The sequence below is a fragment of the Salvelinus namaycush genome, chromosome 34 (genome assembly GCF_016432855.1).
Source record: "Salvelinus namaycush isolate Seneca chromosome 34, SaNama_1.0, whole genome shotgun sequence".
NCBI classification, from domain to species: domain Eukaryota; kingdom Metazoa; phylum Chordata; class Actinopteri; order Salmoniformes; family Salmonidae; genus Salvelinus; species Salvelinus namaycush.
The window spans coordinates 1,700,100-1,713,569 of NC_052340.1; the positions used below are offsets into that span (position 1 = coordinate 1,700,100).

The 13,470-nt window shown below is 40.6% G+C and overlaps 1 protein-coding gene across 1 annotated transcript in view; it reads left to right on the forward strand.

Moving 5' to 3' along the window:
• The window catches only part of LOC120028844 (diacylglycerol kinase delta-like), an 84,926-nt gene that overhangs the window by 11,392 nt on the left and 60,064 nt on the right, over nt 1-13,470 (forward strand). Inside the window, exons 2-3 of the mRNA XM_038974089.1 lie at nt 983-1,093; nt 11,563-11,643. Coding sequence (XP_038830017.1) covers nt 983-1,093; nt 11,563-11,643 — 192 coding nt within the window. The remainder of the gene's footprint in view (nt 1-982; nt 1,094-11,562; nt 11,644-13,470) is intronic.

The following is a 13,470-nucleotide window of genomic DNA, read 5'->3' on the forward strand; positions in this document are numbered from 1 at the left end:
TGTTTTTCAGAGTCAGTAGAAAGGCCTCTTTAATGTCCTAAGTTTTCATAACTGTGACCTTAATTGCCTACCGTCTGTAAGCTGTTAGTGTCTTAATGACCGTTCCACATGTGCATGTTCATTAATTGTTTGTGGTTCATTGAACAAGCATGGGAAACAGTGTTTAAACCTTTTACAATGAAGATCTGTGAAGTTATTTGGATTTTTACAAATTATCTTTGAAAGACAGGGTCCTGAAAACGGGACGTTTCTTTTTTTGCTGAGTTTACATCCGAGAGGAAGCAATATGGTGGGTTGCTCTCTAATTGGCCAGGTAGAATTCAATTCTCCTAGCCAATCCTCTCAGGCCTACACAAGCAGGATGTAGGGTGTAGTAACTAGCCGGGGTTGATTTGATATTCAAGGGTAGTAGGCCTATCTCCTTCCTACATTTAGGCACTAGGTGGGTTTATTTGTGAACTGACTTTGTGTCTCCGCTCTCCAGCTTTGGCAATGTCTTAATGTCAAGCCCAGTTCAGTGACTCTGCCTCCCTGGATATGTATATCGACCATGGCCAATGCTCCTGTCCAAACCCCCTATATGTCAGAGTAGAGGAGCTAGGCTAGGCTATATCTCTGGGCAGAGAGATGATATAACGGTGCTGGTGGTAAGAGTGCTCAGTGCTGCAGGGGTTCGGGTAGCTAAGCTTGGTAGATTACGGGAGACATCGTTCAGACATTGTGAATGGCTGGCATTGTTAGTGCAGCTCAGGGGATTATACATTCGATTTCACAGACGTTCCCGAGAAAAGGTTGTGTGGTTCATGATGATATTATATTCTTATTTATATAGTCATGGGGTTGATGTTTTGATAAGGCTGCACATGGATGATCCCATGCATCACTGGTTTTTGTGTGTATGTGCGTGTCCGTTAGTGTGTGTGTGTTTGGGAGGATGTGGACGTCACTGACTCTAGTCTCCCTACGTTGTCATCCTGTGCAGACGATCCTGAAGGAGGGCAAATTGGTAAAACAGACCAACTCGTTCCAGCGCTGGAAGAGACGCTACTTCAAACTGCGTGGGAGGACTCTGTACTACGCCAAGACTGCCAAGGTTGGTATTCATTTTTACTCTTTATGTATACAGTGAGCTGCAAAAGTATTGTGACAGTGAGACATTTTTTGTTGTTTTGGCTCTGTACTATAGCAAATGATACAATTACTATTTATTTGAAGATATTTTCATCCATATCGGGTGAACCGTTTAGAAAATACAGCACTTTTTGTACATAGTCCCCCCATTTTAGGGGACCAAAAGTATTGGGACAAATTCATGTAATTGTATTTGTATTTATTATCTATCCCCACTTCCTGGGGCCAATCAACATTAAGGCAATTACATATAATTTTAAAAACATTTCACAACACATTAAGTGTCTGCCCTCAGGCCACGACTCTACTATCAATCAAGTTTATTTTATATAGCCCTTCGTACATCAGCTAATATCTCGAAGTGCTGTACAGAAACCCAGCCTAAAACCCCAAACAGCAAGCAATGCAGGTGAAGAAGCACGGTGGCTAGGAAAAACTCCCTAGAATATATCTACAATGCAAAATCCATGTTTACGTGTGTGTGTGTGTGTGTGTGTGTGTGTGTGTGTGTGTGTGTGTGTGTGTGTGCATGTCTGTCTGTATCTGTCTGTCTGTCCCTGTGTGTGTCTCCACAGTCCCCTCTGTTCCATAAGGTGTATTTTTATCTTCTTTTTTTTTTATATCAGATTTTACTGCTTGCATGAGTTACTTGATGTGGAATAGAGTTCCATGTAGTACTGAAAAACAGCTTCTATCTCAAGGCCATCAGACTGTTAAACAGCCATCACTAGCACATTAGAGGCTGCTGCTTATAGGCATAGACTAGGAATCACTGGCCACTTTTTAAGGAATGGAACACTAGTCACTTTAATAATGTTTACATATGTGGCATTACTCATCTCATATGTGTATATACTGTATTCTATACTAATCTACAGTATCTTAGTCACTTAATAATGTTTACATATCTTGCATTACTCATCTCATATGTACAGTTGAAGTCGGAAGTTACATTTAAACTCAGTTTTTCACAATTCCTGACATTTAATCCTAGTAAAAATTCCCTGTTTTAGGTCAGTTAGGATCACCACTTTATTTTAGGAATGTGACAAGTCAGAATAATTGTAGAGAATTATTTATTTCAGCTTTTATTTCTTTCATCACATTCCCAGTGGGTCAGAAGTTTACGTACACTCAATTAGTATTTGGTAGCGTTGCCTTTAAATTGTTTAACTTGGGTCGAACGTTTCGGGTAGCCTTCCACAAGCTTTCCACAATAAGTTAGGTGCATTTTGGCCCATTCCTTCTGACAGAGCTGGTGGAACTGAGTCAGGTTTGTAGGCCTCCTTGTTCGCGCACATTTTTTCAGTTCTGCCCACACATTTTCTATAGGATTGAGGTCAGGGCTTTGTGATGGCCACTCCAATACCTTGACTTTGTGTCCTTAAGCCATTTTACCACAACTTTGGAAGTATGCCTTGGGTCATTGTCCATTTGGAAGACCCATTTGCTACCAAGCTTTAACTTCCTGACTGATGCCTTGAGATGTTGCTTCAATATATCCACATACTTTTCCTGCCACATGATGCCATCTATTTTGTGAAGTGCACCAGTCCCTCCTGCAGCAAAGCACCCCCACAACATGATGCTGCCACCCCATGCTTCACGGTTGGGATGGTGTTCTTTGGCTTGCAAGCTTCCCCCTTTTTCCTCCAAACATAACGATGGTCCTTATGGCCAAACAGTTCTATTTTTGTTTCATCAGACCAGAGGACATTTCTCCAAAAAGTACAATCTTTGTCCCCATGTGCAGTTGCAAACCGTAGTCTGGCTTTTTTATGCCGGTTTTGGAGCAGTGGCTTCGTCCTTGCTGAGCGGCCTTTCAGGTTATGTCGATATAGGACTAGTTTGACTGTGGATATGGATACTTTTGTACCTGTTTCCTCCAGCATCTTCACAAGATCCTTTGCTGTTGTTCTGGGATTGATTTGCACTTTTCGCACCATGGTACGTTCATCTCTAGGAGACAGAACGCGTTTGTTTGTACAGATGAACGTGGTACCTTCAGGCGTTTGGAAATTTCTCCCAAGGATGTATCAGACTTGTGGAGGTCTACAATTTTTTTCTGAGGTCTTGGCTGATTTCTTTTGATTTTCCCATGATGTCAAGCAGAGGCACTGAGGTGGAAGGTAGGCCATGAATTACATCCACAGGTACACCTCCAATTGACTCAGCCTAATTGACATAATTTATCAGAAGCTTCTAAAGCCATGACATCATTTTCTGGAATTTTCCAAGATGTTTAAAGGCACAGTCAACTTAGTGTATGTAAACTTCTAACCCACTGGAATTGTGATACAGTGCATTTATAAGTAAAATATTCTGTCAGTAAACAATTTTTGGAAAAATGTACTTGTGTCATGCGCAAAGTAGATGTCCTAACCGACTTGCCAAAACTATAGTTTGTTATCAAGAAATTTGTGGAGTCTTTAAAAAACAAGTTTTAATGACTCCAACGTAAGTGTATGTAAACTTCCGACTTCAACTGTATATACTGTTTTTTCTATACTATTCTACTGTGTCATAGTCCGTTCCGCTCTGACATCACTTGTCCATATGTATACAGTCTTAATTCATTCCTACTTATAATTAATTCCTCCTATGTCATATAATTTGTTAGATATTACTGCACAATCAGAGCTAGAGGCACTAGTATTTCGCTACACCCGCAATAACATCTGCTAATCACGTGTATGTGACCAATAAAATTTGATTTGATTTACTGTGTGTCTGCCCATAGTCTGTGCTGGACTTGGGGACTGTGAATAGACCTCTGTTGGCATGTATTGGGTATGCATAGGTGTCTGAGCTGTGTGCTAGTTGTTTAAACAAACAACTCGGTGCATTCAACATGGCAATACTTCTCACAAATACAAGTAGTGATGAAGTCGATCTCTCCTCTACCTTGAGCCAGGAGAGATTGACATGCATATTATTAATGTTAGCTCTCCGTGTACATTTAAGGGCCAGCCGTGCTGCCCTGTTCTGGGCCCGTTGTACATTTCCTAAGTCCCTCTTTGTGGCACCTGACCACATAACTGGAAGGATAGTCCAGGTGCGACAAAACTAGGGCCTGTAGCACCTACCTTGTTCATAGCGTTGTTAAGAAGGCAGATTAGCGCTTTATTATGGACAGACCTCTCATCTGCTTTGCTGCTGTTGCATCAATATGTTTTGACCATGACAGTTTTACAATCCAAGGTTGTACCAAGCAGTTTCGTCTCCTCAACATGTTAAATTTCCACATTTATTCATTAAAAGATTTAGTTGAGGTTTAGTGAATGATTTGTCCCAAATACAATGCTTTTTGTAATATTTAGGACTCATTTATTTCTTGCCACCCATTCTGAAACTGACTGCAGCTCTTTAAGTGTTGCAGTGATTTCACTTGGTGTAGTAGCTGACGTGTATAGTGTTGAGTCATCCGCATACATACAATAGACACACAGGCTTTACTGAGAGCCAGTGGTAGGTCATTAGTTAAGATTGAAAAAAGTAATGAGCCTAGACAGCTGCCCTTGGAAATGCCTGACTCTACCTGGAGGCCCCACTGAACACCCTCTGTGTTCTGTTAGATAGGTAACTCTCAATCCACAATATAGCAGGGGATGTAAAGCCATAACACCTATGTTTTTCCAGTAGCAGGCTATGATCGATAATGTCAAAACCCACACTGATGTCTAACACAACAGCCCCCACAATCTTTTTATCTGCAATTTCTCTCAGCCAATCAGTCATTTTTGTAAGTTCTGTGCTTATTGAATGTCCTTCCCTATTAAGCATGCTGGTAGTCTTGTCAATTTGTTTACTGTAAAATAGCATTGTATCTGGTCAAACACAATTTTTTGGTAACAGTCTGATTGGTTGGCTTGAGCCAGTAAGGGGGGCTTTACTATTCTTAGTAGTGATGCACCGGTATTACAATTTTGGCCGATACCGATATCCGATATTTTCCTTGCCAAAAAAAATGATACCAATAACTGATTATTGAAAATGTTTAAGCATTCTAGTACAGTTAAATAGTTAACACGCACACATGGACGCAGCGTTCTAAGGCACTGCATCTCAGTGCAAGAAGTGTCACTACAGTCCCTGGTTCGAATCCCGGCTATCACACCCGTCCGTGATCGGGAGTCCCAAAGGGCGGCGCTCAATTAGCCCTGCGTCGTCAGGGTTTGGCCGGGGTAGGCCGTCATTACAAATAGGAATTTGTTCTTAACTGACTTGCCTAGTTAAATATAGCTTACATACCGCACTGACCAAAAAGTTATTTTGTTGCCATTTACGTATGTCCCCGTTACCAGTAAAACATAATCAAAACCTATTTCTTTCACTTGCTGTGCTGTTTCTTTGATACATTTGCTCAGTCGTTTCATTCTCAACCAGGATTTCAATGGAACGCCGTTTGGGTCTTTGCATGTCAAAAAATAAACATTGACCAGTAGATAACACTATTTGACGTGTCAACTTAGCTTGTTGACCAATCATGACCTGAATATGAGTTCACATCACATAGTAATTTAACGCGTATATACATTTTTTACATTGTTATTACACATTGATTACACTATCACTTATATTTCATGTCACAACGATTCATCGATACGTATGCTATGATGCTGGTAAAGTTGTCTCGCGCACCTACAGTGCTGGTAATAAAAAAAAGCTAGCTAGCTCATGGATGAAAACAATGTTCTTCCCCAAAAACATAGCAAAACGACAATCTGTTTCAGTAGCTATAGTTAGCTAGCTAACTATATAGCTAGGCGGCATCATCTAAAATAACCCTAATTTATAAGATAGCCACAATAAGGATCAGCTCAAATAGTGGACTTTGCGGTTAGCCTTCAAAATAAAATTGTGATAATTCTACTATTTGTTTTCATTTGCATCACTGTCAATGACATACTTTTATTTTGAAGGCAAACAGCATATTCCACTATTTGTGCCTAATCCTTATTGTGGCTAGCTTCACAACACATAACCAAGTCCGGTCGAGACTCACTAGCCAGATTAAGCTAGCTGGTTGCTTATAACGTTAGATTTGGGCAACAGGGTTAAGTAGCTGGCTAGCTATTTATTTTCATTAACTAAAGTTCAATTTTAATAGGCAAACAACAAGTGGCAACCTAGCTAATACTTACTCACAAGGATTCCTGAATCATTGCTAAGAATAATGAAAATGACTGCAGTTTCTACTGGTCAATGTTTTCAGGCTGATTATATTGGTGCTAGCCAGGTACCAAGCTAAAACTAGCTACCCCCGAAGTTGTGGTCGAACAAATTATGCTTTATTACCAACGCGGTATTGTAAACACATCGTTCGGGGCCGGTGTTTTCTTGTTTGCAGACTCTTTTTGTACAGCTTTGACAGTGCTTGATTGCCCCCCATCTATCTTCAGAGTTCGTTCTGTTAGGTGACCGAAACTGGGATATGCTTAACACCCCGGCAGTCCTACAATCTAAACTAGATGCCTTCAATCTCACACAAATTATCAAGGAACCCACCAGGTACAACCCTAAATCCGTAAACATGGGCACCCTCATAGATATTATCCTGACCAACTTGCTCTCCAAATACACCTCTGCTGTTTTCAATCAGGATCTCAGCGATCACTGCCTCATTGCCTGCATCCGCTATGGGTCCGCGGTCAAACGACCACCCCTCATCACTGTCAAACGCTCCCTAAAACACTTCTGCGAGCAGGCCTTTCTAATCGACCTGGCCCGGGTATCCTGGAAGGTTATTGACCTCATCCCGTCAGTAGAGGATGCCTGGTCGTTCTTTAAAAGTAATTTCCTCACCATCTTAAATACGCATGCCCCTATCAAAAAAACTAAGAACAGATATAGCCCTTGGTTCACTCCAGACCTGACTGCCCTCGACCAGCACAAAAACATCCTGTGGCGGACTGCACTCGCATCGAATAGTCCCCGCGATATGCAACTTTTCAGGGAAGTCAGGAACCAATAGACGCAGTCAGTCTTGAAAGCAAAAGCTAGCTTTTTCAAACATAATTTTGCGTCCTGTAGCTTTAACTCCAAACAGTTTTGGGACACTGTAAAGGCCATGGAGAATAAGATCATCTCCTCCCAGCTGCCCACTGTACTGAGGCTTTCTTTTTTTCTATTGTGCTATTGACTGTACGCTTGTTTATTCCATGTTTAACTCTGTGTTGTTGTTTGTGTTGCATTGCTTTGCTTTATCTTGGCCAGGTTGCAGTTGTAAATGAGAACATGATCTCAACTAGCTTACCTGGTTAAATAAAGGTGAAATAAAAAATTAAGTGCTACTGTATGTTTTTTGACACGTAAAGACCCAAACGGCATTCTATAGTATGTATGTTGTGAAGCTAATAGAAGTGACGCTATTACTGTGTAACTCCGGTAGGGCAACATCTGAAAAATAGTGCACTTGGTAGTGTGTACCAGTGCTCGACCAGTCGGCGAAAACTAACATCACCCATGGCAGGGAACGGTTGATTGTCAAGGGCAATGAATTCCATTATCTTGGCTTTAATGGATTTCGCCTTTGAGCTGTCTCGCTGAAATGTTCTTTTTTTTTTCAAATGACTGCTCGACTTGTTGACTGCTCGATCCACACAGCAGACATTGTGGGCTAGGTTATGAATGCTGTGTTGCACATGTAGTGCAAAATTTTACGTGGAGTCATTAAGGCATGTACCTACGTTATATAGGTATGCATGTCAGCTTTGACATCATTTTTGCACATCGGCGTTAAACTAGACATCTGCCAATACCGATGTTGGCAATTTTAGCTAATGTCGGCCGATTCAGATATGTTCACCGATATATCGTGCATCCCTAATTCTTAGGTAGCGGAATTACTTTTGCTTCCCACCAGGCCTGAGGGCACACACTTCGTAGTAGGCTTAAATTGAATATATGGCAAAAAGGAGCGGTAATCTCGTCCGCTATTATCCTGAGTAGTTTTCCATCCAAGTTGTCTGACCCCGGTGGCTTGTCATTGTTGATAGACAATAGTAATTTTTTTACCTCTTCCACACTCACTTTACGGAATGAAAAATTACAATTCTTATCGTTCATAATTTGGTCCGATATACTTGGATGTGTAGTGTCAGCGTTTGCTGCTGGCATGTCATGCCTAGGTTTGCTAATTTTGCCAGTGAAAAATGTATTTAAGTAGTTGGCAATATCAATGGGTTTTGTGATGAATGAGCCATATGCTTCAATGAATGATTGAGCTGAATTTGCCTTTTTTCCCCCAAATTTAATTGTAAATCCAAAGCTTCTTTATTTCATTTATCTTTGTTTCAAAGTGTAGTTTATTTTTATTCAGTTTAGTCACATGATTTCTTTATTTGCAGTATGTTTGCCAATCGGTTGTGCAGCCAGACTTATTTGCCATTCCTTATGCCTCATCCCTCTCAACCATACAATTTTTCAATTTCTCATCCATCCAATGGGATTTAACAGTTTTTACATTCATTTTCGTAATGGGTGCTTGTTTATTAGTAACTGGGATAAGCAATTTCATAAATGTGTCAAGTGCAACGTCTGTTTGCTCCTCATTAAACACCACGGACCAACAAATGTTATTTACACCAACAACATAGGAATCACTACAAAAGTTATTGTATGACCTCTTATACACTATTTTAGGCCCAGCCTTTGGAACTTTGGTTTTCCTAGATATGGCTACTATATTGTGATCACTACATCCGATCTGGATACTGCGTTCAAGCACATTTCTGCAGCATTAGTAAAGATGTGATCAATACATGTTGATGATTTGAGTCCTGTGCTGTTTGTAACTACCCTGGTAGGTTGACTGATAACCTGAACCAGGTTGCAGGCACTGGTTACAGTTTGAAGCTTTTTCTTGAGTGGACAGCTAAAAGCCAGTCAATATTGAAGTCACCCAGAAAATAAACCTCTCTGTTGATATCACATACATTATCAAGCATTTCACACATGTTATCCAGATGCTGACTGTTAGCACTTGGTGGTCTATAGCAGCTTCCCACCAGAATGGGCTTTAGGTGAGGCAGGTGAACCTGTAGCCATATTATTTCAACAGCATTTGACACGAGATCCTCTCTCAGCCTTACAGGAATATGACTCTGAACATAAACGGCAACCCTTCCAACATTGGCATGTGCCTCTTCTGAAGCTGTTGAACCATGTATTGCTACCACTGTATCATCGAAGTCAGTTTCAGAGATGGTCAGTATATGCATGTCATATGTTACTAGCAAGTTACCAATTTCATAAACCTTGCTTCTTAGGTTGCGTATGTTAACGTGGGCTATTTTTTTTAGCACTTTTCTGCGATTTTTGGTTATTTTAATTGCTTTACTGGGAGACTTATCCGAGGTAGACACAACAGGGATATTTATGTTTGAGCTGAGGGTAAGTTGTAGGGTGAGTTGCACACAGTGGACTTCCTACTAGGGAAAACTGCCTCAATCAATCAATCAATCAAATTTTATTTGTCACATACACATGGTTAGCAGATGTTAATGCGAGTGTAGCGAAAATGCTTGTGCTTCTAGTTCCAACAATGCAGTAATAACCAACGAGTAATCTAACCTAACAAACAGTTAGCCTCAGTGCTAACAGTATAATTCAGGTTCATAGGCACATGATTATTGCATCCAATAGCTGTAAGATTGACAGAGGCATTCAGGGATGTTAGAGGGACATACATTAGGTTACTTACATTATGACTGCCAACGCCCCTGGGACAATGTACATTTGCAGCAGCACTACGACAGCTCAGCGACACAATGGTAGGGATTATCTGAGCAGGGCTTGGGTCACTGATAAGTCATTGTCTCAATGTAGCTTTGAAATGTGTGGACAGGGTCCAGGAGCCAAGATGATTTGGATAGACACTGTCATTCACTTTTATGTGTGTTAAAGTTGAGTATTTGTTCCCATATTCGTAGCACGCAGTGACTACATCAAGTTTGTGACTACAAATTTGTGTGTGTTTCAGATTATTTTATTGTAAATAAGAATAGGATATGTTTCTAAACACCTCTACGTTAATGTGGATGCTACCATGATTACGGATAATCCTGAATGAAACGTGGATACATATGAGTGAGGAAGTTAGAGGCATAAATATCACCCCCCCCAAATGCTAACCTCCCCTGTTATTGTAATGGTGAGAGGTTATTTCTTGGGGGTATGATATTTGTGCGTCTAACTTTCTCACTCAGGACTATCCGTAATCGTGGTAGCATCCACATTAAGTGTTTAGAAACATATTATTTTCTTATTTACAATAAAAGTTACTCCAAAATGACACAATACATTATTATTCATTTCTATGGGCACAAAATAATCTGAAACACAACCAAAACAAACTGCAAATACATCCAACAAGTTTATAAAGTCACAAGCTTGATGTAATCATTGTGTGTTAGGAATATTGGACAAAATACTAAACTTTTTACTACTTTAATACAAAAGTTCATTTGTCTGAATACTTTTGGTCCCCTAAAATGGAGGGACTATGTACAAAAAGTGTAGTAATTTCAAAATGGTTTATCTGATATTGATGAAAATACCCTCAAATGAATGATGTTTGCACTTTAACCTGATAGTATCGAGAGGTATTGACATGTTGAAAGCACCGAGCTGTCTGTTTAAACGACTAGCACACAGCTCAGACACCCGTGCATACCCCACAAGACATGCCACCAGAGGTCTCTTCACAGTCCCCAAGTCCAGAACAGACTATGGGAGACGCACAGTACTACATAGAGCCATGACTACATGGAACTCTATTCCACATCAGGTATCTGATGCCAGCAGTGGAATCAGGTAAAAATACACCTTATGAAACAGCGGGGACTGTGAAGCAACACAAACATAGGCACAGACACACGCATACACACACATGATAACATACGCACTATACACACACGTACACATGGATTGTGGAGTATGGGCCTGAGGGCAGATACTTAGTGTGTTGTGAATTCTGTAATGAATGTATTGTAATGTTTTTAAAATTGTATAACTGCCTTAATTTTGCCAGACCCCAAGAAGAGTAGCTGCTACCGTGGCAGATAGTCATTGAATCATTTCAAATCCAAAGTGCTGGAGTACAGTTCCAGAACAACAAAACCTTTGTCACTGTCCCAATACTTTTGGAGATAAATGTATATATATTTTGTATTGAGCCAGTACAGTGAAGAGGAGATAGGAAAGGTAGGAGGGATTGCGAGTCAGAAGGACAGTGGGTCCGATTCAAACTCATGCCAATTCTGTAAGCCTAGGCTGTACATGTGTTACCAGGGTCAGCGACACTAACCCCTGGACCACACAGGCCACGTGACTTTTGAAAACAGTTCAGTAGTACCTATCTACAGACAGTTTTCTGTATTTAGACATAACAGTCGGATGATGTAACAATTTCTTCTTTTTTTCCCTCAGTCCATCATCTTTGATGAGGTTGACCTGACCGACGCGAGCGTGGCCGAATCCAGCACTAAGAACGTCAACAATAGTTTCACTGTGGGTCCCTTCTTTCTATTTCTTTCTTTCTTTAGCCTACTTCCTTTGATTTTTCTGTCCGTCTTTCTATATTTACAGGACCAGTCGAAAGTTTGGACACACCTACTCATTCAAGGGTTTTTCTTTATTTTTTACTATTTTCTACATTTTAAAATAATAGTGAAGACATCAAAACTGAAATAAAACGTATGGAATCATGTAGTAACCAAAAAAAGTGTTAAACAAATCTATTTTATATTTGAAATTCTTCAAAGTAGCCACCCTTTGCCTTGATGACAGCTTTGCACAGTCTTGGCATTCTCTCAACTAGCTTCATGAGGAATGCTTTTCCAACAGTCTTCGAAGGAGTTCCCACATATGCTGAGCACTTGTTGGCTGCTTTCAATTCACTCTGCGGACCAATTCATCCCAAACCATCTCAATTGGGTAGAGGTCGGGTGATTGTGGAGGCCAGGTCATCTGATGCAGCACTCCATCACTCTCCTTCTTGGTCAGATAGCCCTTACACAGCCTGGAGGTGTATTTTGGGTCATTGTCCTGTTGAAAAACAAATGATAGTCCCACTAAGTGCAAACCAGATGGGATGGTGTATTGCTGCAGAATGCTGTGGTAGCCATGCTGGTTAAGTGTGCCTTGAATTCTAAATAAATCACTGACATTGTCACCAGCAAAGCACCCCCACACCATCACACCTCCTCTTCCACGCATGTGTGGGAACCACACATGCGGAGATAATGCGTTCACTTACTCTGCGTCTCACAAAGACACAGCGGTTGGGACCAAAAATCGCAAATTTGGACTCGTCAGACCAAAGGACAGATTTCCACTGGTCTAATGTCCATTGCTCGTGTTTCTTGGCCCAAGCAAGTCACTTCTTCTTATTATTGGTGTCCTTTAGGAGTCTCCTCTGAACAGTTGATGTTGAGATGCGTCTGTTACTTGAAGTCTGTGAAGCTTTTATTTGGGCTGCAATCTGAGGTGCAGTTAACTCTAATGAACTTCTCCTCTACAGCAGAGGTAACTCTGGGTCTTCCTTTCCTGTGGCGGTCCTCGTGAGAGACAGTTTCATCATAGCGCTTGATAGTTTTAGCGACTGCACTTGAAGACACTTTAAAAGTTCTTGACATTTTCTGGATTTACCTTCATGTCTTAAAGTAATGATGATGGACTGTCATTTCTCTTTGCTTATTTGAGATGTTCTTGCCATAATATGGACTTGGTCTTTTACTAAATAGGGCTATATTCTGTATACCACCCCTACCTAGTCACAACACAACCAATTGGCTGAAACGCATTAAGAAGTAAAGAAATTCCACAAATGAACTTTTAACAAGGCACACCTGTTAATTGCAATGCATTCCAGGTGACTACCCCATGAAGCTGGTTGTGAGAATTTCAAGAGTGTGCAAAGCTGTCATCAAGGCAAAGGGTGGCTACTTTGAAAAATCTCAAATATATTTTGATTTGTTTAACCCTTTTGTGGCTACTACATGATTCCATATGTGTTAGTTCATAGTTTTGATGTCTTCACTATTATTCTACAATGCAGAAAATTGTAAAAAAAAAAAACAACCTTGAATGAGTATAGGTGTGTCCAAACTTTTGACTGGTACTGTATGTCTTTCTGTCTCTTGTCCAGCCATATATCAGCCCTGTGTTGGCCGTGGTCATTCTAACCTAAGGGTCATCATCATGTGGTCATGCGGTGGTCAAACGACCAAACTGCAGGATGAACACCACTAAAATCACCAAACCTACGTAGTGTCACTCACGATTTTTGACTGTTGATAATGATAACATTTCCTGATGACATGAATAACATTTCAT